General features: G+C 42.6%; 1 protein-coding gene across 1 annotated transcript; it reads left to right on the top strand.

Moving 5' to 3' along the window:
- The first annotated feature begins 20,334 nt into the window (after positions 1 to 20,334).
- DUSP19 (dual specificity phosphatase 19) lies at positions 20,335 to 25,430 on the top strand. The gene is made up of 4 exons (XM_030580881.1): positions 20,335 to 20,767; positions 21,235 to 21,281; positions 22,998 to 23,150; positions 24,698 to 25,430. The coding sequence occupies exons 1-4, from the start codon at positions 20,542 to 20,544 to the stop codon at positions 24,917 to 24,919; spliced, it is 648 nt and encodes a 215-aa protein (XP_030436741.1). The 5' UTR covers positions 20,335 to 20,541; the 3' UTR covers positions 24,920 to 25,430.
- The last annotated feature ends 1,601 nt before the right edge of the window (positions 25,431 to 27,031 follow it).

The following is a 27,031-nucleotide window of genomic DNA, read 5'->3' as shown; positions in this document are numbered from 1 at the left end:
TTTTAGAAGAAGCTTCTTAAATATTTTAAAAACCTTATTTACTTTACATACAATAGTTTAGTTATATATTATAGACTTATAGAAAGAGACCTTCTAAAAACATTAAAATGTATAACTGGCACGTGAAACCTTAAATTAGAGTGAATAAATGAAGACTCGGCACATCACTTCTGGAAGGTTGCCGACCCTTGATCTAGAATGATATTGTCTATTTCTCTTATTGACAGCATCAACAACCAAGGAGTTAGGGACAGGAGAAAAGTTACTCTGAACCCCTGGCCAGACACAGTACTTCTTATCAGTCTATTTACATGTGGTGGTATGGTTACTAGCGCTTGCTGTACAATTCAGGCTGGTGGCAATAGAACATCATTAGAGTGTGTCAGAAATATAAAGGGAAGGGTAACAACCTTCCTGTATACAGTACTATAAAATCTCTCCTGGCCAGAGGCACAAAATCCTATAAAAGGGTTAAGAAGCTCAGGTAACCTAGCTGGCACCTGACCAAAAGGACCAATAAGGGGACAAGATACTTTCAAATCTGGGTGAGGGGGGAGGCTTTGTTTTATCTGTTCTTTGTCTGTCTGTTCTGTGTGCTTCCCATAGACCAAGAAAGCAAGCAATCCAACTCCATTAGGATTAGTAAGTACTAGAAAAGGAATGAGTTAGCTTACTTTTATTTTGGCTTGTGGTTTTCTCTGTGCTGAGAGGGAGGTGTATTACTTTTGTAACTTTAAAGTTTTGCCCAGTGGAAAATCCTGTGTTTTGAATCTGACTGCCCTGTGAGATTACCTTCCATTCTAATTTCACAGAGGTGCTTCTTTTAACTTTTCTCTTTCTAATCAAGTCCTTTTTTTTAAATCTGATTGGTTTTTTTTAGCGGTCTAAAAAAGCCGAAGCTTGGTTTGTGCTCATCTTGTTTATTCTCAAGCCTCTCCAGGAAAGGGGGTGTAGGGCTTGGGGGAATATTAAGGGAAAGTAGGAACTCCAAGTGATCCTTTCCCTGAGTTTTGTCTAATCATTTGGTGGTGGCAGTGTTACCTAATCCAAGGTACAAGGGAGAATTTGTGCCTTGGGGAGTTTTTAACCTAAGCTGGTAGAAATAAGCTTAGGGGATCTTTCATACGGGTCCCCACGTCTGTACCCTAGAGTTCAGAGTGGGTAGGGAACCCAGACAGTGTGCAAGACAGTCTCGTCCTGTGGGGAGATATGTAAGATATCCAGCAGGGAGTGTTGAGGATCTTGTATTTCCTTTGATGGAATCCGCAAGGCCTCTGCTATCCTTTTCATGAGGTCTTGAAAGCCTTGAACTGAAAGATGGCAGAGGAGACATGTAGTGCAGTGGCAGTTCTCCTTTCCCTCTGGGTCAGAGGGAGGCCATACTACCTCACTATGTCACCAGGGTCACTGCCTAATATCAGGGACAATTAGCAAGTCAGATGCTTGTGGTCTGTCCTCTCTGTGGGGTGGAGCACCAAACAGTCTATGGTCTCTCTCTGGTGTGGAGCACCAAACAGTCTATGGGCCCTCAGGCGGGGGCAGAGCAAACAAGCAGCCTGCCGTCTTAGTGTTGGCAGATGGCAGACAATGCAGGTCTTTGGGCCCATGGTAGGGAGACTGCCACCGTAAGGGAGGGGTTGACAGCATGGGGTAGGAAGACCTCGGCCCACTCTACTCCACCAAGTCGCAGCCTAGGGCCCTAACCGTAGCAGAGTGTTCCACCACTGGGTCAGCAGGGATCTGCCTTAAACACGCTGACCTGACTTCAGGCAACAATGAAACCACCCACTGTTTGGTACCTCGGCTCCATGGGTGTCTGCTGGCTCACTGAGGTAGATTGCCAGCAGCAGTCTCAACAGCTCTTCTGTGGTCTTGACTTGGCAGCAGAGTCAGAGGCCTGCAGCGAGCAAGGTAAATCTGCCTCCTTCCCTGGCTGGGCTCCAACTGAGCTGGAGGGGCTCCACCTTTTATACTTCCTGTCCTGCCTCTCGATTTCTGGTGGGAGAGGTGAGCCGGCCTGATTCTGCCCATCCGGGCATAGAGTGTGGTATCTCCAGCTCCGGCTCAGAGGGAGGCCACACTGCCTCACTATAGGACATAACTGCCTCATCTGGTCTTCAGGTTTCGTATGTGTTACATATCAATACCTAGTATCAGAGGGGTAGCCGTGTTAGTCTGGATCTGTAAAAGCAGCAAAGAGTTCTGTGGCACCTTATAGACTAACAGATGTATTGGATGCATCCAACAAAGTGGGTATTCACCCATGAAAGCTCATGCTCCAATATGTCTGTTAGTCTATAAGGTGCCACAGAACTCTTTGCTGCTTATATCAATAGCTAGATTGTTCAGCCATCTGACTGCTGCATCATGCTCATCTGGTAAAAAGAAAATTCTGTTAGATGGTCTCCTTTATTTCAAGCTCCTGTTCTTCTGGAAGCTGTTATTGAGGAAGACAGTCTCTACGTGTCATTGGCTGCTGGTCCTGATGGGTGGTCTTATACGAGGGCACCCTATAGAATGGGTCACCATAAGGGGCCCAATGTTTCCCAAAAGCCCATTGTGGTGGTACATAAGGGAAAGGGGCAAGAATCCAGGAGTGCTCCTTCCAAGACTGATGGTCAGTTATCTACTGAAGGGGAAATACGTTGTCTACATGTCCCCTGGAAATATGTTGAGGGAGGAATGCAGAAAGATGGTGGCATCTTGGACAGCAGCTTTGGACTCTGAGGAAATGTCCCTTCTTGTGTCGCGCAATGGAGCTACAGGTGTCAGTACAAGGGATCATCAGCCCAGAGGGGCTGGCAACCATGTCAGGACCAGCATCTGAGTCTTGATTTGAGGATAAGCTGGTTCCAGAGGGTATATTGGTACCAGTAAAAAAATCCCTCTTGAAACCCCTTAGCAGAGAGAATTTGGGCTCTTCCATGATACAAAGATTCTAATAGGAGAAGAATCTGGTCAGAATTGATGAATGTGAGTACTGTTCCTAAGGGGTAAGTATGTCTAGTGGTACTAGGGATGGTACTTATGGGTGATCAGTATGCTCTTTTCTGGAACCCTAAATAAAATGGTACCAAAGATGACTTATTTGAGGAGTCCTTGATCTTTGGAGCATCTGTGCATTTAGGGGCTCCGATTCCAGTAATGATGAAAGTGTCACACAGGGCTGCTTGCAAAGAGACTTTTCAATACACAGTGCACTGGAAGTCTTTCTAATCCGTTCTCCTCCAACTCCAGGGAGACCAAAGTTAATGAGCAAATCCTGAAGATATACAATATTGCTATTTACCAAGATGGTATCCTCTTGCAGCCTTTGTGAGAGTGGAAAGGAATCACTAGCTCAATGAGTGGCCTCAAGAAAGTTGCATTGCCAGGCAATGTGTGTGCCAAAATAGAGCACTGCCTTTGCCTTCAATTCTCTTTTATAACACCTCTAGATTAGAACAAAGTGCACTAAAAAATAAACAAATGTTCCCAGTAACTGGTTTGAAGACAAAGTAGTAACAATGCTCAGGAGATAACTAAAAATGACTTGCAATCTCTATGAATTTTGGAATGCCTCTGTCTCCTGATTTTGGCAATTTACAGTATTATTTTAGGTGTACCTAAAATCTCAGTGCACTGCTACAGCTATAACCTAAAATACATTTTTCTACTGCTTTTTCTGTTTCTGACACTGCTGCTATAATAAGCATGCCTGCTATAGAATGTGACTGATTTTTAACCCCCATAGTGCCAACATGTTGAGTGGGAAGTGGGTGAGGGGGAGCCACAGTGGACTGGGGCTGCACATGTGGCTGGCTGATGGTGGTGGGATTTGATACTTTAGAAAATAATACCATGCTAAGGCTCCAGCATAGACACCATTTTTAGTACACTGGGTGGGAAGTGTTAAAAACTGAGCAGATGTCAGAAGAGAGCTGGTACCCAGAAAAAATTGTTTAAATAGGGAGATTTACATTGTATTATAGCACAGTGCATAAGACTTAATGGTAGAGTTCCCTGCTGTGGCATTTTCTGGCTGGCTGTTGGCAGACCTTTCCTTCACATTATTTTCAATATGGCTGTATGTAGGGGGCTTTCGGGTAATCTCAAATCTACAGTTCATGGCTGCCCAGAAAAATCTCCTCCTGGTCAGATCCAATACATGGATTCTAATGTACTTGTTGTCATTGTGTCTGGGATGCTTTTTAGAAAACTACAAGGAGTCCTTGTGGCACCTTAAAGACTGACAAATTTATTTGGGCATAAGCTTTTGTGGGCTAAAACCCACTTCATCAGATGCAAAAATTCAGTCCAGATGCTCATAGTATGGACAGGTAGTGAGAGCATTACTGGATGTCCGGTTCTTGTTCCTTGCCTTCAGGTACTTCAGCTGGAGACAATTCAGGTATGAAGCAATGCAATGTGGAATAGCAGTGGGAGGACTAGTAGAATCAGAATAGTTAGGAATGCATTCATACAAACTCACTGCAAAGTAGAATTACTTCTCTTCCAAAGAAGATTAATTACTGTGACATAATGCCAAATAATTCTATTTTTAAAAAATTGTGTGTTCACGCAAGGAACTTTAATGTGAAAAAACTAAAGTTAATTGAATGTAACACTACAGTACAGATAAGTCCTTAGATGCTGTGGTCATCTCCTGGTTTTTTCTGCAATGATATTGTGGGAGTTATCTAGCTGCCCACTTTCACTCTTCTCATTCATTGTATTATCAGCTAATCTGGGCTTCTCCTCATTGACTTTTATTTGAGTCTCCAGTTTCCTCTTTGGTTATTCTGTGTGTGCCTCAGTTCTCCTCCACAGTCTCTCCAGTTTCCCACTTTGTCTAGGAACCTTCATAAAGTAATTCTTCAGTCAGTACCAGTTGCTCACAGTCAGTTATATCCATGATAAACTGCAAGTCAGTGTTTTGTGTATATTAATAGTTATATCAAGTCTTTGGAAAGTTCCTTCTTACCATCCAGATATTTTTTCTGCCAATAGATTCTATTCTGCTTGTAACTTAAGGCCTAATTTAAATGTCAGATAACTTCTTATTTTCAGGAATCTTGGAAAGGGCCATTGGCTGCGTCCCATGTTTTTGTAATAAAACTTTTTTAAAATGCTAACAATGGCTAAACTTTAACATCTTTAATGCTACAGAAGCTGTGCATGATCAATGGTAAGGGTAAGCTTCCTTTTAAATATATATAAATAAAGCATATAAGACATATGCTTTATCATTTTTATCTATTTTCCTGTTTGTAGGAAAGTCATAACATCAGGGGAGTGGCAGGATATCAGCAGCAAGAACAAAAACCATTGTATCTTAATCAGTTTTACGGAAATAACAGGTTTTCGAACCGATTCTCCTGGTGTTTTGACAGAGCACTTTCATAGAATATAATGACATTTTAATGTAGCAAGAGGAAAAACACCAGTTCACTCTTCCATATAGGAAATGGTAATTATGATCTAATTGTATTATGTAGTCAAGAACTGACCTGAGATATAACAAAAACAACTTCCTGGCATTTAGACTGCTGTCTTTGTTATAGCTGGGTGGTCAGTTACCAGTGTGTATCTATGTCACAGGTGCACAGGCTCGGTGCTCTGGAACAGCTCTGAATGAAGTTCAGACAGGCCTGTCCTGTAGTGTGTCTCCCCTCAGGGCACACTCTCATTACAGCAAACCTCCTTGGCTTCAGTACCTTGAGGGTCTGACCTCAGAGCAGTCAGCACCCTTTTTTCACACCGTGAGTTTCTAACAGTGAGTCTATCTGAATAGGACACCTGGAGAAGACTTACATGTCCCCGGCCATAGGAACCATAAACCTCCAATTTCATAGTCAGCAGTGAGCCAGTGTTGTAAAACAGAAGGATATATTAGTAATCTGGAACATAGCTAGACCAGTTCTTGTTAGCACAGAAAGTAGGAACATTCAGCAAAGCCCATCTTGAAGGGGGATCCAGAGCCCTAGGCTCTTTCCCTTGAGTCCCAAACTAAGGGCTTGGCTACACTGGCACTTTACAGCGCTGCAACTTTTGCCCTCAGGGGTGTGAAAAAAACACCCTCCTGAGCGCTGCAAGATACAGCGCTGTAAAGCCTCAGTGTAATCAGTGCCGCAGCGCTGGGAGCGCGGCTCCCAGCGCTGCAAGCTACACCCATAAGGGATGTGGTTTACGTGCAGTGCTGGGAGAGCTCTCTCCCAGCGCTGGTGCTCCGACCACACTTACACTTCAAAGCGCTGCTGTGGCAGTGCTTTGAAATTCCAAGTGTAGCCATACCCTAAAAGACTGACTAGCCTTCAGCAGCCCACCCTCAGTCATGCCCTGTTAGCCTTCCTCCATCCTTTGTCTCTTTCCCAGGGCTTGGCTACACTGGAGAGTTGCAGCGCTGGTGGTGGGTTTACAGCGCTGCAACTTAGTAACTGTCCACACCTGCAAGGCACATCAAGCGCTGCAACTCCCTGGCTGCAGCGCTGGCTGTACACCTGGTCTGCTTGGGGTGTAACAATTGCAGCGCTGGTGATGCAGCGCTGCTCATCAAGTGTGGCCACCAAAAGCGCTGTTATTGACCTCCAGGGTATTAGGAGGTATCCCAGAATGCCTGCTCACAACAAACCGGAAGAGTGGCTGAACTCCGAGCTCCCCCAAACTGCTTATTTAAAAAAAAAACACAGCTCCTGTTTGCTGAGTGAGCAGAGGCAGGCAGGGGAATTGCTTTGGAATGTTCACAGCTGTTTGCTTGAAGAGAGAAACGGCACGCTCACACGGCAGAGGGGGAGGGGGAAGTCCGTGTTGAGCAGCTGCTTATGTGGTCTGAAGGCTATTTAGGAGTGCACAATTTGCATTTAGTGAATAAGAGAGGGGTGGGGGAAGGGGTCAAAACTTTTAAAATGATTCAAGGTAGGTGCTGTGTGTCTTCCAGTCCTTAGAACTTGCAAGGCAGGGAGCTGAGAACAGTGTCAGCTCCAAAAATCCACTCTCTCTGTCTCCCCCACACTCCCTGTCACACTCCACCCCACCCCCCTCTTTTGAAAAGCACATTGCAGCCACTTGAATGCTGGGATAGCTGCCCATAATGCACCACTCCCAACAGCGCTGCAAATGTGGCCACACTGCAGCGCCGGTAGCTGTCAGTGTGGCCACACTGCAGCGCTTTCCCTACACAGCTGTATGAAGACAGCTGTAACTCCCAGCGCTGTACAACTGTAAGTGTAGCCATACCCCCAGACAAACAGGTCATCTGGTCTTCACCTTTTTCTTTTCTCCAGCTCTCAGCTGGCTGGCTTTTGCAGAGGAGCCCTGGCCATCAGTTGCCAGGATACAGTGTCCAGTTATTATCTGTGCGCAGGCAGCTAGAGGCAGTCAGATCGGCCCTGTAGGGTCTCTGCAATGATCATACACCCTTGTTCCACTGTGACACTGTACCCCATATTCTTCACAGTGATACTATTATGATATGATATGAGTATGACACAATTATGATGTATTTTGATGCAAGATGAGTCGTGAGGTGTAATTGAAAAAGATATGATTTGCTAAATATGATTTTCCTATTTGTATGCATGTATCACTTTTGTGTCTGAAGTTATGAATGTTAACTATGTAACTGTATTTCAAATGTAGTTACACCTGGGTAACACCCACTAGACAAGATGCTTTCATTCTAGATAGTGGATGGGGAAGAGCCTATGCAAGGCAATGGGCCATTAAGAAAAAACAATAGGCCTTAGGAGAAGCTTATCTCTCACCTGGTGAGCCTTCCTGAGAATGCTACAGACAGCCTCCAAGTAATGGCCAAGGCCACCCAGAGGATTCAGGGGGCCTGGTGCAAAGCAATTTCAGGGGTTCCTTCCATAAAAAAAAAGTTGCAATACTATAGAATACTGTATTCTCATGGGGGTGCCTGCGGGGCCCGAGGCCTGGGGCAAATTGCCCCACTTGTCCCGTCCCCCCCTCAGGCGGCCCTGATAATGGCTGCTAATGTGATGAGACCACATGTCTCTAGACTCCATCTTGGGATGTCAGTATTTTTCCACAGACTGGAGTGGGAACCAAGCTTTTGGAACAAAGGGTCCCTAGCATATACAAAAGCTGTATAAGGTAAGGAGTGACTTTATCTGGGATTCTTCACTATCCACACAGCGAGACTCCTGGAAACACCCAAGGAACAAAGACTGAACTGGGGGAAGTGCTGAACCCAGGCTAAAGAGATTTTTAGCCTGTGAATGAAATACCTGGGATTCCAAGTTGTAAAGCAAGTGCAGCTTTCCCCTTAAGAATCTGCAGCCTGCTTGTATCTCTTAGGGTGAGAATCTCCTATCATAGCCAATCTATTTAGTATATTAAGCTTACTTTGCATTTTTTTATTTATTTGCTAGGTAATCTGCTTTGATCCGTTTGTCACCTGGTCACTGTGAGGGTGGCAGTCAGGCAGCCTTCAGCGGCGTTTCTGTGGAGGTCCGCTGGTCCCATGGTTTCGGCGGCAATTCGGCGGCAGGTATGATGAAGGCGCAGGACTGGCAGATCACGTGCAGAAATGCCGCCGAATTTGCGTGACCAGCGAACCTCCTGCAGAAACACCGCCGAAGGCTGTCTGACTGCCATGCTTGGGGCGGCAAAAAACATAGATTTTAAGTGATTATAAGTGACAGCCAGGGGCGGCTCTATCTTTTGTAGATAATAAACTTGGTTTTGCTTTATCTAAACCAGTGAGTTGGAGTGAAGTGTGTGGGAATCATAACTCAGGAGCAAAGGCTGTTACATATGCCTCTCCACATTGAGCCGGCGAATTGAGGGGGCGAATTTTATGAGCTTACGCAGTACAGTTCCCTGTACACTGCAAGATGGTATAATTTTGGGTTTACACTCAAGAGGGGTGCATGCCTGAGGAACTGAGAGTTGCCTTAGCTGTAGCCTTCCTATGCTGGTCAGAGAGCCTGCATGTAACTGCAGCTGGGTGTGTCCCTATCTGTATGTATGCTGGTGAAAGTGCAGGCTGGAGGGCTTTGCAGCTTGTCACAACAGTAGAGTGTGAGAGGGAGCCCAGGCTGGTGGGTCAAGGGGCTCAGAGTGGTACCCCAGTTCCAGGTGGCACCCTGGAGGGACACCCATCACACTCACCACCTAAATACTTGTGCGATACACAGGGGAAACTGAGGCACACACAGTATTCATGCAAAGCATTAAGAAAATTCCCACTTTGGCACAGTCTACAAATGTTACATCAATGACATGGTTCAGCTAAAAGTACTTTTCAAAACTAAATGTGTGTTACAAATACTGTGAAGGGGATGCTCACCCGCTGAATGCCTCTTTGCTGCTGGGTGTGCTGTTGCAGTCCTTTTCCTGCTCTTGGAACTTCTGTAAGTTGTTGATCTTGCTTCCTTCATCTTTAATGGCTCAGCCATCATACGGTCAAAATCAACCTCTTCTGGAGTAGCAAAGAGTCTAACAAATGAATAGTCTACCTGCCCTCACTAAGATCTTCATCCCTGACTCTGTGTTATTTAAATTCAGCCTTTCACTTGGACTTCCAGACAAGCCCTGTGCCCTTCTTTGGGTTTACATCACTTTAGCTGTGGCCTGAGAAGAGCCCGAGCCCACCTCTTACTCTGGGGTCCAGCCCAGGGGCACTATAAACAGCAGCTTAATTCAGTTTCTTGTTGCTACTTTCCTGGGCCCCTTTATCTTCATCCTTATTCCTGGGCCAATGGTCTCAGGTACCTCTCTTCCTGCTAATTTAGCTAGGCAAGTGCAGCCAGAGATAAACTATGGCTAAGCCTCACACTCCTTTGGCCAAAGAGGGAGCACCCATCCAGACTCTTCTGGTCCCAGCCAGGGACTGTATTGCTAAGGCCCTGCAACTCCGTTTATCTGGGCCTTCTGGGCTCTGATTGGGTGTTGCTAGCCCTTTTAGCCCTTGGAGTACCAGGTCTGTTTAGTTTCCAAGATGGCTGCTCCAGAAAGGCCTCTCTAGGCAGGCTTGGAGGACTAATTTTTCCTGTTCCTTTTGTCCCACATTGCTGATTACTAGGGTCAGACGTAGTAGGATTGTTGGGCTTTCTCTAGGAAATGGCAGAGACCAGGTACATGCAGTCACAAATACAAAACTGCAAGCCTAAAGAAACACCCCCAAAATGGCAGAATGCCTTTTTTTTTAATCCTTTTCCAAAAAGGCAGATCACAGTATACAAATACACACACTCTATTTTGTTAAGCCCCTGCTATTGTAAGGGTAGGACCCTTTAAAGTCACGATTATACTAGGATTATACAAAAACATTCAACCCACTTCTGCCTATGCTGATAGCCTTAGTGTATCTAGTCCAAGTTGGTGGTGACTGACAGTTATCATCATCTGAAAGCTGCTTGGTGGCCTCGTGTTAGTTTCTGTTAAGTTTTTAGAGGACAAGCGACCACTGCACAAAAGCATCACCAACAATGTCCACTATGTTGGCAGGATTGGCAGAGAAGCCAAGGATGAGCATGGAGGGTGACCTATCCTCTCACTGACAGAGCTGGTCCTTCCAGGGCAAGTCAGCACAGGCAAGCATTTACTATCATATTATTATTATTATTTTATTATTATTAACATAGCTCCATAAATGTAGATATGTGTACAAAGACAGGATCCTTACCTTGAAGAGCTTATAATCTAACTGCAGCTAACCATGCTGTACCTGTTTTGTGGTTCTATGGAGGATTTCAAGTTTCATAACGATCAAGCTAGCACTTTTCACAACCACAAAATCTACATTGTTGTGGCTGTGCATGTTGTTTTGCTTGTTTTTTTCAAATTGGGACCTGCATGTACAAAATTGCTGTCCATTTATCCTTAGACGTCCAGCGCTGGATCCTCACTGCACCAAGCCAATGCTTGGCAAAGCCTGGGTGGGGGGAGCAGAAATCATCTTTCCACCTCTCCTAGTCTCACGGTTGACTGGCACTAGTTAGAGATGCCACAGAGCCATTCTAACCTACAGTAGCTGGATCGAATTTCCTAGAGACGATTCTGCTAGCACAGGATCACCAGAGAACAGTATACTCCAGTTCAATCCCTTCAACCTCTGTAATAGTCCTCTTCCCACATTGGAACATCTCGTACATGGATGTGGTGAGAGTGGGGAGAAATGGGTCACTTAGAACTAACTACACATGCTTTGGACAACCAAGGAATTTCCCTATTTCTGAGGAATCCTCAGCTGTTTCTCTAAGGTAGCTTTAAGTCCCATTGCACCATTGGAATGGCCCAAAAGAGTCTTAGCCAAAGCCAGTGAACAGGCCTCTATTGTCTAACTTACTCCAAATTTAAAAGGAACTGCTGCCAATGGATGCTACTGGGGCAGAGCCTGCCTTAGCCCCACCAACTGGGAGCCGCCCAAAGTAAGCAGGGCCAGGGGGCTACGCGCGCTGCCCCCTCCGCGAGCCACTCCCGGAAGTGGCCAGCATGTTCCGGGGCAGGGTGGGGGGCTAGGGGGCTCTGTGTGCTGCCCCTGCCTGCAGGACTGTCCCCACAGCTCCCATTGGCTGTATTTCCCGGCCAATGAGAGCTGCAGAGTCAGCGCTCGGGGTGCAGGCAGTGCATGGAGACCTCTACCCCTCCAGAGGCCGCAGGAATGTGCTGGCTGCTTCTGGTAGTGGCACGGGGAAAGGGCAGGCAGGGAGCCTGCCTTAGCCCTACTGCACCACCGGATTTTTAGCAGCCTGAAATCTCCCAGATTGGCTTCAATAGCCTCTGGGAGATAGAGCCCGATTCCAATAGACTCCCGGCAAAACCTGGAGGGTTGGCAACCCTACCCACAAGTAATGACTATAAGTGTTCAGGACCTCTGGTTTAGGTCACTTCATATCTCACTGGTAAGATAGAACCTACAGCAGCAGTTAGAACCTACAGTTTCCCACCTTATTCCTCAGCAACGTATTGGAGAGGACATCTACTAAGTCTCCAGCACTGCTTCCTGCAGCATCCCATTCAAGTGTTGCCAGATTCAAACCTACTACAGCATCAATGATGTTGATCAGGGCCAATGCAAGGATGTTTCGTGTCCTAGGCGAAACTTCCACCTTGCACCCTCCCCCGTCCCCCCTCTACCCTGAGGCGCCCCTCCTGTGGCAGCTACCCATCCCCTATCCTCCGCCCTGAGGTACGCCCCCGGCCCCAGCTCACCCCTGCTCCGCCTCCACCCCGAGCATGCCGTCGCCGCTTCACTTCTCTCGCCCTCCAGGCTTGCTGCGCCAATCAGCTTAGGTGCCGCAAGCCTGGGAGGTGGGAGAAGTGAAGCAGCCACAGCGTGCTCAGGGAGGAGGTAGGGCAGGGGTGGGCTGGGGCGGGGAGTTCCCTTGCGTGCCGCCCCCCGAACCCTTACTTGTTGCAGGCGGCCCTCCCTGCGCTCCCCTGCCCCAGCTCCCTCCGCCTAAATGCCGGTGGCGACCGGGGCGGCCGAAGGTCCGGCCACTGCGGTCGCTGCTGAAGAAAATGCCACCCCCCAAATCCTAGTGCCCTAGGCGACCGCCTAGGTCACCTAAATGGTTGCACCAGCCCTGAAGCTGATGTGCTCCACACAGCACAGAGAACTGTAGTACTAGAGCTGAAAACAGGCTCGCATCCTTAATAGGTATAGTTCTATTAATAGCTCATCCTCATTACGAGTAATAACTCAACCTGGAGCTGATCAGTTCTGTGAACGAAGACAAACATGAACTTGATTACGAGGAAACTTTAAACCAGGGGTAGGCAACCTATGCTGCGTGTGCTGAAGGTGGTATGTGAGCTGATTTTCAATGGCACTCGCACTGCCCATGTCCTGGCCACTGATCTGGAGGGCTCTGCATTTTAATTTAATTTTAAATGAAGCTTCTTAAACATTTTAAAAACTTTATTTACTTTACATACAACAATAGTTTAGTTACATAGTATAGACTTACAGAAAGAGACCTTCTAAAAATGTTAACATGTATTACTGGCACGCAAAACCTTAAATCAGAGTGAATAAACGAAAACTCGGCACACCACTTCTGAAAGGTTGCCGACCCCTGCTTTAAATAATTATATCCTACTCTAAGTTTCTATTTTACTAAGATTTACTTCTTAATAATTCTAACATAATTTTTGCTTATTTTACATGCTTTATTATTTACTTTTAAACACAGTATTTTGTGTAAAAAGAAAAAAGCTAGTTCGCCATGCACAGTTTGTTTTTTTTCCTCATACATCATCTTTGTTAGTCAAGAATCTTAGATAACCTTTCTCTCCAATAAGCTGCAGAAACTATTGCTATTGGTAATCTAACTACTGTAATTATACTGCAGAGAGACTGAGTTTCTAATTTTAAAAAGTGCTGATATTCTAGTGGTTTATTCCCTGGAGGAATGTTATATGATTGCATACATGGGTATATAAAGTAGAGCACTAGATACTGAAGAACTAAATTTAATGCTGCTTTCATAAATTTAATTGAACAGCTGATTTTTGTGCATCAAAATTCACAGTTAGATAAAAAGCAACGTGTGAAATGGTAATACATATTTATTATTTTTTTAAAGAAACTAAAATAATTAATTATGAGATTTATACCATTTTGTTTTTAACTGTTACCAGTGGATGATCTTCTGAAACTGATTCTTTCTGCTGGATCTAGAGTTTTCAGAAACCTTTCATCTTTGGCCTTACTATTTGTAAAGTTCAGTTTTTATTTGGAAAGACAATTGAATAGTCTTGTATAATTTACAAAATTGATGGCCTGCAGGTGTAACACTGTGAAAAATTGTGTGTGTTATTTATAATATATTGGGTGTGAAGGAGTTGCTGGGGGTTCTATCCTGTTAGACTAATGGAACCTGAGACCTCAGGATCAGCATCTGTACACCTGCTCCTTCCCCCAGTGGAAAAATGGTAAAGAAATTCTGTGAGTTGAATCACATGGTGTCTCCACTCTCTGATATGGGTCATTCCTGTACAGGGAGGATGGGATCATACATGACCTAACAGACCCAACCTGCGAGATCTTAGCTTTTCCATTCATGAGACACAGATTGTCTGATATAGAAGTCTAGTACCCAGTCATCAGCTGGTTCTGTGTATAGTGTTCAGAAAAATACCAGTGTAAAGCTAAAATATTTTACTTCATCTTTGACCCACGTCATGAACTGAACCCAGGACTGGAGCTGTTGAAAGGCTGTGCCTTCTCACTTCACAGAACTTTATAAGTATTTATTATGATGCATAAACTTTTACAGTATTAGCAAAAATAAAAGACCAAATTCTAAAATCCTTTCTTAGGCCCTAGGCAAAACTCTCATTGAAATCACTGACTTTTGTGAGAGCCAGGACTTAACAATTTGACTCATTATATATGTCATTGTACACAGATCACTGTTCTTATGGTGGATGTAGGTGTTCTGATCACCATCTGTCACATCACCTGATTTTCTTCAAATGTCTCATGTGCTTTGACAACTTTATTAACTTTATGGAAATCTTGCTTTCATAGATTCATTCATAGATTCATAGACTTAAGGTCAGAAGGGACCATTATGGTCATCTAGTCTGACCTCCTGCACAATGCAGGCCACACAATCTCACCCACCCACTCCTGTAACAAACCCCTAATCTATGTCTGAGTTACTGAAGTCCTCAAATTGTGGTTTAAAGACCTCAAGGTGCAGAGAATCCTCTAGCAAGTGTCCCGTGCCTCAGGCTGCAGAGGAAGGCGTAAAACCTCCAGGGCCTCTGCTAACCTTCCCTGGAGGAAAATTTCTTCCTGACCCCAAATATGGCAGTCAATTAAACCCTGAGCATGTGGGCAAGATTCACCAACCAGCAGCCAGGAAAGAATTCTCTGTAGTAACTCAGATCCCACCCCATCTAACATCCCATCACAGACCACTGGGCATATTTACCTGCTCATAATCAAAGATCAATTAATTGCTAAAATAAGGCTTTCCCATTATACCGTCCCCTCCATAAACTTATCAAGCTTAGTCTTGAAGCCAGATATGTCTTTTGCCCCCACTACTCCCCTTGGAAGGCTGTTCCAGAACTTCACTCCTCTAATGGTTTAAACCTTTCCAAACACCCTCAATCGCACTTGAAATGTTTCTGCATACAATGGTGCCCACAACAATGCACATATTACACATGGTGCATGTCTAATGTATGCACATTGGCAAGGGGGAGAGTCACTCAGGGGGTGGAGGGTGGGAAGCAGTTTGCCTTGGGCCCTTCAAACCAAGTGGTTCTGCGACCTTGTGCTCTAGGTCACAGTGCCACTCAATGAAATTTGACCCAGTGGCCCCTCCATCACACCAAAGGGCCAAACCTGAATGACATCATGCTAAGTTAAAGTGACAGTGGAGAAACAGATACAGGAACTGCTCCCCAGCCCCAAGAGGATGTACTGGTGCTCACTTACCTGTGGTGAGATGAAAGTATCTAGCAGAACACAGAGACCGTGTCATTGGAGCATTTAGAAATAAACTAGTGTACTGTGGGAGGTGGTGAAAGAAGACCAAAATGATTAGATTGTATTTTTTTCTGGGAAGGGCTCTGTACAGCACTGAACATGTTGTCAGCACTCAGTAAGGGCCTGATCCAAAACACATTGAAGTTGATGGGAGCCTTTTAATTGATTTTGATGGGCAAAATGTAGGGCTGGAAGGGACCTCAACAGGTCATCAAATCCAGTCCTTTGTGCTGAGGCAGGATCAAGCAACCCTAGATCATCCCTGAAAGGTGTTGGTGTAACCTGTTCTTAAAAACCTCCAACAACAGGGATTCAACAAGCTCCCTTTGAAGTGTATTCTGGTGCTTATCTATCCTTATAGTTAGCAAGTTTCCAATATCTAACCTAAATCTCCCTTGCTGCAGAGTAAGCTGATTACTTCTTGTCCTACCTTCTGTGGACATGGAGAACACCTGATCACCATCCCTTATAACAGCACTTAACGTATTTGAAGATGATTATCAGGTCCCCCATCAGAGTCTTCTTTTCTCAAGACTAAACATACCATACCATACATGTGGTTGTAGGACCTATTTAGTCTTAATCCACTCCTTCCACTTCCCTAAAGACACATAAAAGGATTTTCCATGGGGAATGGTTCACTCTCAGGACCTATAACAAGAGATAAGATTTCAAATAGGCAAACCATCAGTTAGGCTTTGATTCTCCTCTTGTCTTCAATGGAGTTACACTGTCATAGTGAGAGGAGAATCAGCTCTTTAATTCTGTGTGTATAGAAAACTTTAATCATCTACCATATTGATTCTTCAGACTGCATAGCTAGCTTTTTCAAGTCAGCTACTTGGAAAGTCCCATGATGATCTTCTTTATTCTACTTTTACATCACTATAGCTCTATTAACTTTATGGGAGTTACTTCTGATTCACACCAGTGTGAGATAAGAATCATGTGCAGAGTCTCTGTCTACAAGAATTTACAATCCAAGGCTCAGATTCTGCCCCCTTTATTCATACTGATGAGATACTATTCATAATGAGTAAAGGCAGGAGAATTTGGCCCTAAATGAAGACATGGATCACAGGAGGAGATGAAAACCACAGGGAAGAGCTGAGGGAGGGAAGTATCAGCGTGATAATAATAAGATCATATGGTCATCTAGAGAAGTTTTATTTGCTTTTTTTTTTTTAAATATAGAGACTAATATCTAACATATGCCCCTCTGTTTGTACAGGTCCTTTTTCACTCTGTGAACTTACTAACAATGAAGGAGACTGTTCTGTCCTTGTGATTTTCCACTTAGATAGCAAGGCCCAAATATTCCAAAAATCCACATTACTGATATTAATGAATTGTTTCTGCTCTCAGGAAAAGAGAGCTGAATGCCAACTGGTGCATTCAGGACTGAGACATGATGGGTCACCAGAGGGTAGACCCTTGGATTTCAGAGCTCCATTTTACTAAATTTGAGTACTCCTTTTAAATTTGACCTCTGAAACTAGGTTTTCTACAGTGTATACCTTAAGCTGCCACTAGGAGCAGGGGCTGGCTACTGGGCCTTAAAAATTGTTTTCTTTCCAGAGAGAGATCTCTTAAAGTATACAATTTATTTTAAAGTTTTGGACCACCATGGGCTTTAAAAAACAACCTGCTCCAATACCCTTCATACTCTAGCCAGTAAATGATGGGCTAGAAACACTGCTATTTAAATAGCAAATGATGACAATGTTAAGGGTTTTATTATATAAATTTAGTACAATTTATAAAACTTCACAAACTTTTCAGCTGTTACAAAATCTTACACATTCATCAGCTTTATACTATGTCCCATCATGCTATGTCCCATCATGCAAAGGGAAGTAGAGCCTGTACCTATGATGAACATAAAAACCTACCATTAGGTTAAAATATTCAAACATAGTCATTAATGTTTAGCCTGCATGAGTCAGAAACATTCATGGAGTTGAAAACTCAAATAGCATTTCTGCAGTGAAAGGAGTAGTTACATGATCTGTTTATTTTTAGACAAAGTACAAGGCCACCTAATATTGCAAAAATATACATTGAATTTGAGGTAAATCAAGATGTTTTAATATATTTTGATTGTTTTTAATCTGTTTTAACATTTCTGTCTTAACAGTTTGTCTTGGGTCAAACAGCACATTGGGCAAGCCACAGTTCAAAAAATTAGAAGGGGATGAATTCCTAATTCTTTATGATCTGAATTCCCCTCAGTATTGCCCTAGCATTAGATGTGCAATTACTCTATACAATTCTGTAAACTGTCTTTTCAGCTTCACTGATCTACTGAACCAGGTAGATAGAATCAAGTTAATGTCATTGTAAACACACAGACAGAAAATCCACCATTAGAAAATGTAACAGTGAAACTGAGCCACCCATATGAAAATGAAACAAATATGAATTACACAATTGCCAACAATATTCATTGTTGATATGTTTTTCTCTTTGCAGGTTTACACAAGTCCATTATCAATTTTGTGGATCTGCCAAGACATCAAGATGGCTTTTTTGAAATCTGTTTTTCTCTCTCCCACAATAACTGATTAATCTTGCAACCCACTGACTTCAATGGGAGTTGAAGGCATTTATCAGCTTGCAGAAAGTGCTCTGCACCTCAAAGGATTAGATCATCTGTCTGCAAAAACTGGGTATGGATTACTGGATTATTTATGGACTTCTGTTCACAGACGCATTCAATGATGAAATAGTTACCATAGGGACAACCACATCTTATATGACTCCAGTACTCATGATGCAGATCCCAGAGCATGACAAATATATTGTTCACATACATACACTTTGCAGCACATTCATCCCTTTCGGTAAACTAAAAACAACAAACAATTTCATGTGTAGTGCTGACATCTGGTGGCTAAAGCAGCTGCAGCAATTATACACATTCCTCACAGTACGTACCTTCAATTAGTCAGCTAGGGATTAGCTGATTTTATGTCAACCCTGCCCCAAACACCTTTACTCAAAATAGAGACTCTAAATCAGATGTTAAGCCTGAATGGTAAACACTTGCAGGCTTTTTGTTTAGTTCTGTCAGAAAGATGGAGGTTTAAAAGATTTAGGGCCCAATGTTGCAGACTCTTACTCACATAAATAGGCCTCACACACACACAAGGCAGATATCATAGGTCACATGGGCTGATTTTTTTTAGGGGCACTTCTGGCCCAACCCCTTTCACCAAAGGTTTTTTTTCTACCCGTTTAAAGGCACCTCACATCATCAACTGGGACCAGGGGCCAAAACACCAATGCAGCTCCAGCCCAGCCACCCCTCCAGCAGAGCTTTTGAAGATAGGGGTTCTTAGGACAGACAATGTCCAGCTCCAGCCCTACTCCTGGATTTCCATTAATTTCAAAGGGCCTGCTTGAGTATGCATTGCTGAATTAGGTCCCTATTTCCTTAATCAGTTTGGAATTTGAAATGCTACCCTCGCCCAACTAAAATACATGGGTAAAACAATAGTGTGGAACCTTGTCTGGGAGAAGAACAGCCCCACGAACATACCCTCCAATCAGAATGCCTGAAAGTGTATGTGTATGAGAGTGAGTGAGGGGGAGATCAGAGATGAGAACATCCTTACTGCTCCCATTTCTGTCTCTCACTATGATTACACCAGTGCTGTAAGCAAGAGAGTCCCATCCTGCTCAAGTTTTTGGTGTTTGCTCCATAAGATTCTGGATAGAAATACTGAGATATAAAATCAGTCTTCATAACTATTCCATTTTAGTGCTTAAGGGTTTCTTTCCTGCAGGCATGGGATTTTTCCAATTACTATAGTTGGAGCTGCAGTGAAGACTTTAAATTATTATGGTTGACACCAAGTTACACTGCAAATTAACACTAGTAGTTTCTGCAAGCTTTTTTTTTTTTCCACACCATCCGTGGCCACACACTGTCATAAAGAACTTCTCTCCTAAATTATCCAAATTACCTGAACACACATCTTAGCAGTCAGGGCATACAAGCAAAAAATATATCTCCAGCCAACCATTTACAACAACAAATTAAACAAAATGGTATTCTAAAGACAGGCAGATTACAGACTGATGGGGCAGTATGGGGAAGCTCACATACATATCGAGTCAAATTTTTTCATTGGACAAAAAATTGAGCTTTTGTCAAAAAGGAAATTTCCACAGGAAATGGTTATTTTTGAAGAAATTGGTTGAGTTTCTCTTGGAAAACAAAGAACTGCAAACTCCAGCAACCAAAACCTGAAACATTTCAGTTAGTCAGACTAAAGTTTCCACTCAAATAAAAAATGTTTCTTGACTGCCCAAAAGTTTTTGGCGTTATGTTGCTAAAAACTGATTTAACAATAGATTTCTGTTGCCAAAACCCGGGGGGGGGGGGAGTTTTCCAGGGAAAACTTGAAGAAATTTGTAGGAAAATGTCAACACAATGATTTCCTCCCCTATGCTTGTCAACACTTTTCATGGAAAAAAATCACTTTCCAACGAGCTGTTGCCCACCTTTCTGTAACACAGGTAAATAACGGAGTTCAGTCTCCGGGCATGTTGACTTGCAATGTTGACAAGCGCTGACTTCATCTGAAAATATTTTAAATTAAAACATTATAAATCACAATCCAGTTTTACAGCTTCCCCAATTATTTTACACAATCTGTAAACAATTGTGTAGCAGTCGACACAATCAACTAAACAAACACAACTAGAACACAGACAAATAACACGCGTGATGAGATCAAAACATGACTGCACAGAGCTATTTTTCATTGGTGCCTGAAGTACTACAGATTGAAAGCCAGCTAACAGGGAGAAGAGATTGTAAACCAATCGGGGAACGCTTTTCTATGACCAATCAAAAGCTGTCTTGCACAGCCGTTTTAGAAGAATGAGGCTTAGGGTGGTAGCCTTGTCTTCTGCCTGCTGCTGTTGCCTGCCCACTCCAAGCAGCAAGGAGCTTGCTCGGTCGGTGCAGACTGTGCCACAGGCTAAAGAGAAGGAGATTGGCTTTACTGAGAAGAATTACAGGCTGTTAGGTTTGCCTGCGTTACTTGCTAGCTGGAACTAAGTTGCCTGCTCATGTAATGCACTCACTCACTCAGGAAATCAGAAGCTTCTCTAGGAAAAATCTTAAGAAGCAATGCACAAGGGTAACAACTTTAACGGGGAAGAGAATTATAGAGACATGGAAAGATGCCCGAATGCAGGTGGTGGAAGAAGCAGAGCCAAGTGATGGGTTCGGTTGTGGTTACATACAAGACCTTAGCTTGGACCTGCAGGTTGGCGTTATTAAGCCCTGGTTGCTGCTAGGTGAGTACATATTTGAATTTAAATTTGCATCCCTGTTAAATGCCTGCTCCTGGAAGGGTCTGAGCACCAACCACGGGGGTGCTTAGCTCCCACGAAAGTCAACTGGAGGTGGCGCCGATACACATTGTTCATAAAGTGTTCAGCACTGCACCATTCAGGGTCAAGTTCCTTCCAAGAGATTGCTATCTTGGCATTCATAATATGACTTTCTTCATGCTTGCCCTCTTGCGTTCCTGCTCACGTTGTTTTATCCAGTTAAGCAGATGGAAAGTTGGATTTATTAAACTCAGATGAGAAGTTACTATACACAATGTAAACATATTTAGATTGCATTATTAAAAATAACTCATTGTCCCCAGGGAAAAACAAATAGCTAACTTCTTTTACAATTAAGTAGAGTATTTGCTTTGTTTATATTTTGACAGCTCTGTGCAAATAATGCAATAATGAGCCCCTTCTCTTTACAGGATCACAAGATGTTGCTCAGGATCTGGAGACAATGAAAAAATATGGGGTAAGAAACTGCCTAACAATGACTATAGACTGTTTTATATTTAGCATTTGCTAGTGAGAATGATTTTTTAATCATTAGAGAATATTAGTTTTCTGACTTTTCCCTTTAAAAATGAGCTATATTTTATATCTAAATAAGGTTGCTACTCAAAAGCTTGCATCTGATCCATGCACACGTGATGAGTGTTTGTGGGTTTCACAAGAAATATGAAATTTCAAGATTAGCTGTGGTTTAAAGTTTGCTTTATTATAGAACAGATTATATGCATTTCAAACAGTGTATTCATCAGTCCTCAAATACTAAGCAGGGTCAATGAGCCTGCTCAGTGTTTGAATGGGAGATATTCAAGGGGGGGACGACATGGTCCTGAGTCTTTCCCCAACTTTGGTCCCTTTCTAGATCACTGGTGATTTAATGAGAGTGGAATGTACTCCAGGGGGATTCCCCTGCTGCAGGCCAATACTCTGGCAGTATAGGGACTTTATGGATAGCCTTATGCCACCTTGCCATAACTTACAGTAGTCTCCAGCCAGGCCAGAATTCAGACAGCGCAAAAATGGCATAAGGCCATCTTTTCCCTGTCCTGCCTAGTCTGTACTTGCTGCACCATGAGGCCCCATACTCCAGTAAGCAATGCTGGTGACTCAATAAGTGCACTGTTAACCAGTTCTCCAATGCCCCAGCATAATGCTAGGGGACATTTTGCTGATGGAGGTGTTGCCTCCTCAGCTGTAGGGCTGGCTAATATATTGCAGCTAATTTTCTCTTCTTCTCTTGTGTTCTGCTGTCCCCCTCTTCTGTTTAAAATCCTTATGCTAGCTGGTGTAGTTAGGGTGTGGGCAACAGATATTCTCTCTTCATCCCCTGCCCAACAGATATTCTCTCTTCATCCCTGTGAGGGGAAGCAGTAGCTCTTCCATCATATGATTCAGCATGAGAGCGAAGGCCCATTGACAGATCTTTCCCCAGAGTGCCTAATACTGCTAGCAGGCAAAGGTCAAGTAGAGGACCAGTCAGCGCACCCAGAGAGCAGAAGACCCTCACAGTCTTAATTTAATTTGGGCCCCCTCCACATTCAGCTGGGATGTTTTTGCTTACTCATAGTCATTCAAGATCCCATGGCTCCTTTCTACAAGGTGTCAGTCTTGCCAAATTCAATTTGGTTAATCAGATTCGACCAGCCTAAAAATTCCCTTAGTAGTTTATTGGATATGGAATTCTTCATATTCTTTCATTATCTGTTACATACTGTGGCTATGCACTATTAAATAGTAGGTTCATTCCACCCCCGAGCTGGCTATGTTTCAGTGATAAGTGAGGGGATTCCTATAAGTGGTTTGCAAAGGATTTTGGGTGCCTTCTTTATGAAAGGAATTAGATAACCTAAGATGCAAACTTTAACCTGTAGCAACAACTTCTCAAAGATTCATTTTCAGAAGTTAACTTGAAAAATCATCATTATCCTAATGCTTAATTCTTCTTTTGTTAAGATGGACTGAAGAAAACTGAAATGCCGCTTTATACATTTTAACACTATAAATAAAATCTTAAGTGGATTCAAAAAGAGAGTTAAATCAGAAACACAGACAGAATGTCTGAATAAAATTGAGTACTACTATTTGATGTTCCAACTGATGTCTGCTTAATGGATACTGCTATTTTTTGTTCTTGTCCATTTTGCTTGTTGTCATCAAACTACTTTTTTTTTTGGCTTAGATTACTCATGTCCTAAATGTGGCATATGGAGTTGAAAATGCCTTCCCCAATGACTTTATATACAAGAATATTTCTATATTGGATCTCCCTGAAACTGACATCACATCGTATTTCCCGGAATGTTTTGAATTTATTGAGCAAGCTAATATGCTGGTAAATCAATATTTCATACTATTAGTTATCCTGGGTATGTGGCAATAACTTAACAGTTTCCTATGGTTAAAAAAACAAAAACACATCAATCATGCTTTTCTTAGAGTGATCAAATATTGTTTACTATTATCTACTATTTTTTTTGTGTGCAGTATTTCTTAATTTGATCTAGAGCAATGAGTGACTTTTTGATAAGCAAGTCTTAACATGGGTTCAGATCCCTCTTCCAGGAGTAAAACCTGCAGAGGAAAATGAAAGCTCTATAAGCTTCCAGAATTCATCTATTAGGGAGGCAGTGTTTTGACATACCAAAGAAACAGGGAGTTTGGCAGTGCCCCTGGAAATCAGTGGGATTTTTGCTGGCTTCCTCCAGCTGTCAGGGATACCTCAGCCTGCTACTGTCCCTTGAACCTCCCTTAAAAGTGAAACACAGTAAACTATGAATTCAGTATAAAAATAGAGTACACGTTAGTAACTGTAACTGTAACCAAAGGTCCTGATTCAGCAAACCATCCCCGTTCAGCAAATATTTACTGAACAGGGATAGCCATAAGTTTGTGTTTAACTGCTTTGCTGAATCAGTGCCTAACTGCATGCCAAAATTCCTGTAAAAGAACAAAAGTAGGAAATAGAAGAAAACTTGCATGGCAGCTTTCATTTCTGATATTCTGTTCTGTGTACATGCACTGGACTGGTCTCATTTCTACAGAAGTGTGAGACCAGGAAATCAGAACTGAGATCTACATAGCAAATCTAGGAACAGAATTTTGCTCTGTTTTAGGTTGATTCCTTTTTCTACAAGAATTAAGGCAACGTCAGGGTAGAGAGGGGAAAAAAAAGATGTCACATCTCATGCCAGAATTACTAAAAAGCTTGGCAGGCTCTACAGATAATCAAAGTCCTTTCTAATTGTTATATGTTGAATGGCCTGTATAAAATATAGTAATTGACTTTAACAGTGCAAGAAGAGAAAATGCCTTGAGAGTCAAACCTGGTTCTGGCTTATTCCACCAGATCTATCATGTTCATTATTTACATAGCTTAGGATAAAGGAAGGTAACATTGCCCCATCCGCTTTGGGGCACGTAGTATTCTTTCTTTCTAACATATCATTTACAAGTTACCTGAAACGGGGTGTCAATGACCTCCTTCAGGTTTCCAGTTACGATTTCCACTTCATTCCTAAATGATACTTGCCAGCTTAGTGTCACTGCTCCACTTCAGAAGTTAATTTTCCAGTTACTTCTCTATAATCAGATCACTGCTCCACTTCAGAAGTTAATTTTCCAGTTACTTCTCTATAATCAGAAGTATTCTTATAAAGCTTTTCATGGTAATACTAATATTTCTATACTGCAAGATGTTTAGGGCACTTTATCCTTGTTTGTAGGTATTGATATTTATACAATTGCTTAGAGCTAGATAAGGTGCTTTTAATAAACCTAAATAAACAGTAGGAAATGATATATGAAATGCCACTGCCTCTATAATAGCCAGTAGTAAAACAGTATCTTAAATGACTAATGTGTTTCATTTTTTTCTTGAAGGATGGAGTGGTGCTGGTTCACTGTAATGCAGGAGTTTCTCGTGCTGCCGCAATCATCATTGGTTTTTTAATTAATTCAGAAGGACTCAATTTTGCTAGGGCATTTTCTTGGGTGAAAAATGCAAGACCTGCTATCTGTCCAAATCCTGGCTTTATGGAGCAGCTTCACAAGTATCAAGAGTGCAGTAAAAAGGCAAATGGAAGCATAGATGATCACAAATGATAAAATAAGAGAGATGCATGCAACTATCTGTGTGGTTATTCTGTAACAAATGTGCTGGCATAGCATACCTTAAACGGTCATTTCTGAATTTAAATATCTGTGTATGAGGGGAGATTAAATTCCTTTCCCCTACAGTTCATTCTTCAGCTTTTTAGTCTAAATAGACTGTTACACTAGTTGGTCCAGACATTCAGTTGCTAAGAGACCGGCTTTTTCCGTGATAGTCTTCCACTGACTTCGGAGATGATTTGGCCCAAGGACACATTTTTCCCAGAGTGGTGAGAAAAAGATCAAACAAGTGCTGGTTTGTTTGAAACATCAGGTGGAACAGAATGGTAGGTTTTCATTGAACTGACTGTGGAGGTAGCAATAGAAAAAGAAAATAAATTGCAGGCTCAGATAATAAAGTGACCCCATCTACTTTAATACCAAGTCCAATCTTTATCCAGTCTAGTGGGTTATAAAATCTAGATAATAAAGTGTTCTTATAACAAACTGCCTCTGTTTTTTTCTTAAGTTGACTTTGCAAGGTAAACAGGTTTTTATTGAATTCTATGGGGTGGCCAGACAGTAAGGAGCCTTTTCTTCCCTCACATCCTGTTCAGGGGTCAGCCACAAGCCTCCTTAAGAATAAAGGAAGTGCTTCCTACCAGAGCTTTCAATGATACTAGTCACCAAAGCAGGAGGGGAAAACTTACCTCTCTTCCTCTTTATCTCTTGAAACACATGGTATAGGTAGGCTTGTTCAAAAAAGTTTACTTTTTCAAAGGATGCTGTTCTAATGTTCACTCCCCAGAAGCTGTCCACTCTGTAAACCCCAGAATATGGCTAAAGACTTAAAACCTACAATGTTGTGTACACTTCCTTACAGAACAAGGACAAAATACTGCCCTCATTTACACCCCTTTTAACCAGTAATATAAACTGGTTTAAAACTGAAGATGGAGATGACATAAAGAAGCAGTGCCAAAAACAGACGTTTCAAGCTGAGATACCTAAAAGAGAAAGGATGGTGGAACAATGAGTAATTTTTTCTTGAAATTTCTTTATCTCGTCATTATCCTGCCAGCTCTCATAATTGACAAACAACTCAAAATGAGAAATTCAAGAATAAATAGGCGTGAAAGGCTTTAAAAGATTAATTTATTTACCATAGGCAGTATTGTTGGTTTTGTGATTCAACATTTCTGGTCTCTTAATTTGCAGTAGAAATGAAATAACACAGGATTTGGGTGGGTCAAGTATAAATGTGTATGTAAAATGAGAGACAGCTGAGAGATTTGTTATAAATATATAACATGCCTGCCTTTGGGCACCGGCAACTTGACTTGCAGTATTTCCTACAATGGGTTTAGGAAATGCCACGGTAAATTTAATTATATTAAGCAGTAGGTATTGGTATTTTTAAAAGGTGACCATTGTATTAGTGTCTCAGTATTAGTATGTATATTTTGACAAACTAATCGAAGTAGGAGCTTTTATCAAAAGCTAAACCAGAAAGTGTATCTCAAGCATATTATCAGTAATGTCAACAATGTTCTCACAGCTCAGTAGGGTTTATTTTGTCCTAAATGGCCATGGTCCTGATCCTGCAAGCAGATCTACATGAGTGGAACCCTGGGCCTATGTGAAGTTTTACTGAAGGCAGTGATGCTTCACATGGGTTCAAGAGTGGACTCACTTGCAAGATCTGAGTCTATATCTGTTAATTCCAGGAGATTCCAGGACAATCCTGGAGGGTTGGCCACCCTACTCACAGTGTTTGTCGTGTGTGTGTTACAGTTTCCAGGGCAGAGGTGACAGTTTGCTGTGCATGTTAGTCTTGGGTATGAGGGAGGCTGTTGTGGATGTTCATCTCCTAGGGGAGGGAGTGTAGGTAGGGTTACCCTTCCGCCCCCACACAAGGTAAGCCAGATGTAATCCCAACCACAAGGCAACTTCGCAACTCCCCCTTCAACAGTCACTTACAGTATCTAGTCACATATATAAGATTGATAACATCATTGAATGTGGTGTATGTTGCTGTGTGTGTGTTACAGTCTCATAGGATGGGGGTATTTGTGTGTGTGTGTTAGTCTCACAGGGTATACATGAAAGAGGTTGCTGTATGTG

The sequence above is a fragment of the Gopherus evgoodei genome, chromosome 11 (assembly GCF_007399415.2).
Source record: "Gopherus evgoodei ecotype Sinaloan lineage chromosome 11, rGopEvg1_v1.p, whole genome shotgun sequence".
In the NCBI taxonomy this organism is placed as follows: Eukaryota; Metazoa; Chordata; order Testudines; family Testudinidae; genus Gopherus; species Gopherus evgoodei.
The sequence above is the reverse complement of the archived record's forward strand: the minus strand, read 5'-3'. Positions and strand labels throughout refer to the sequence as shown.

Coding starts and splice junctions, on each gene's coding strand:
- DUSP19 (XM_030580881.1), top strand. CDS start 20,542: ATGCACTCACTCACTCAGGAAATCAGAAGCTTCTCTAGGAAAAATCTT. Junction 21,282..22,997: donor AGACAATGAAAAAATATGGG/GTAAGAAACTGC, acceptor TTTTTGGCTTAG/ATTACTCATGTCCTAAATGT. Junction 23,151..24,697: donor TTGAGCAAGCTAATATGCTG/GTAAATCAATAT, acceptor TTTTTCTTGAAG/GATGGAGTGGTGCTGGTTCA.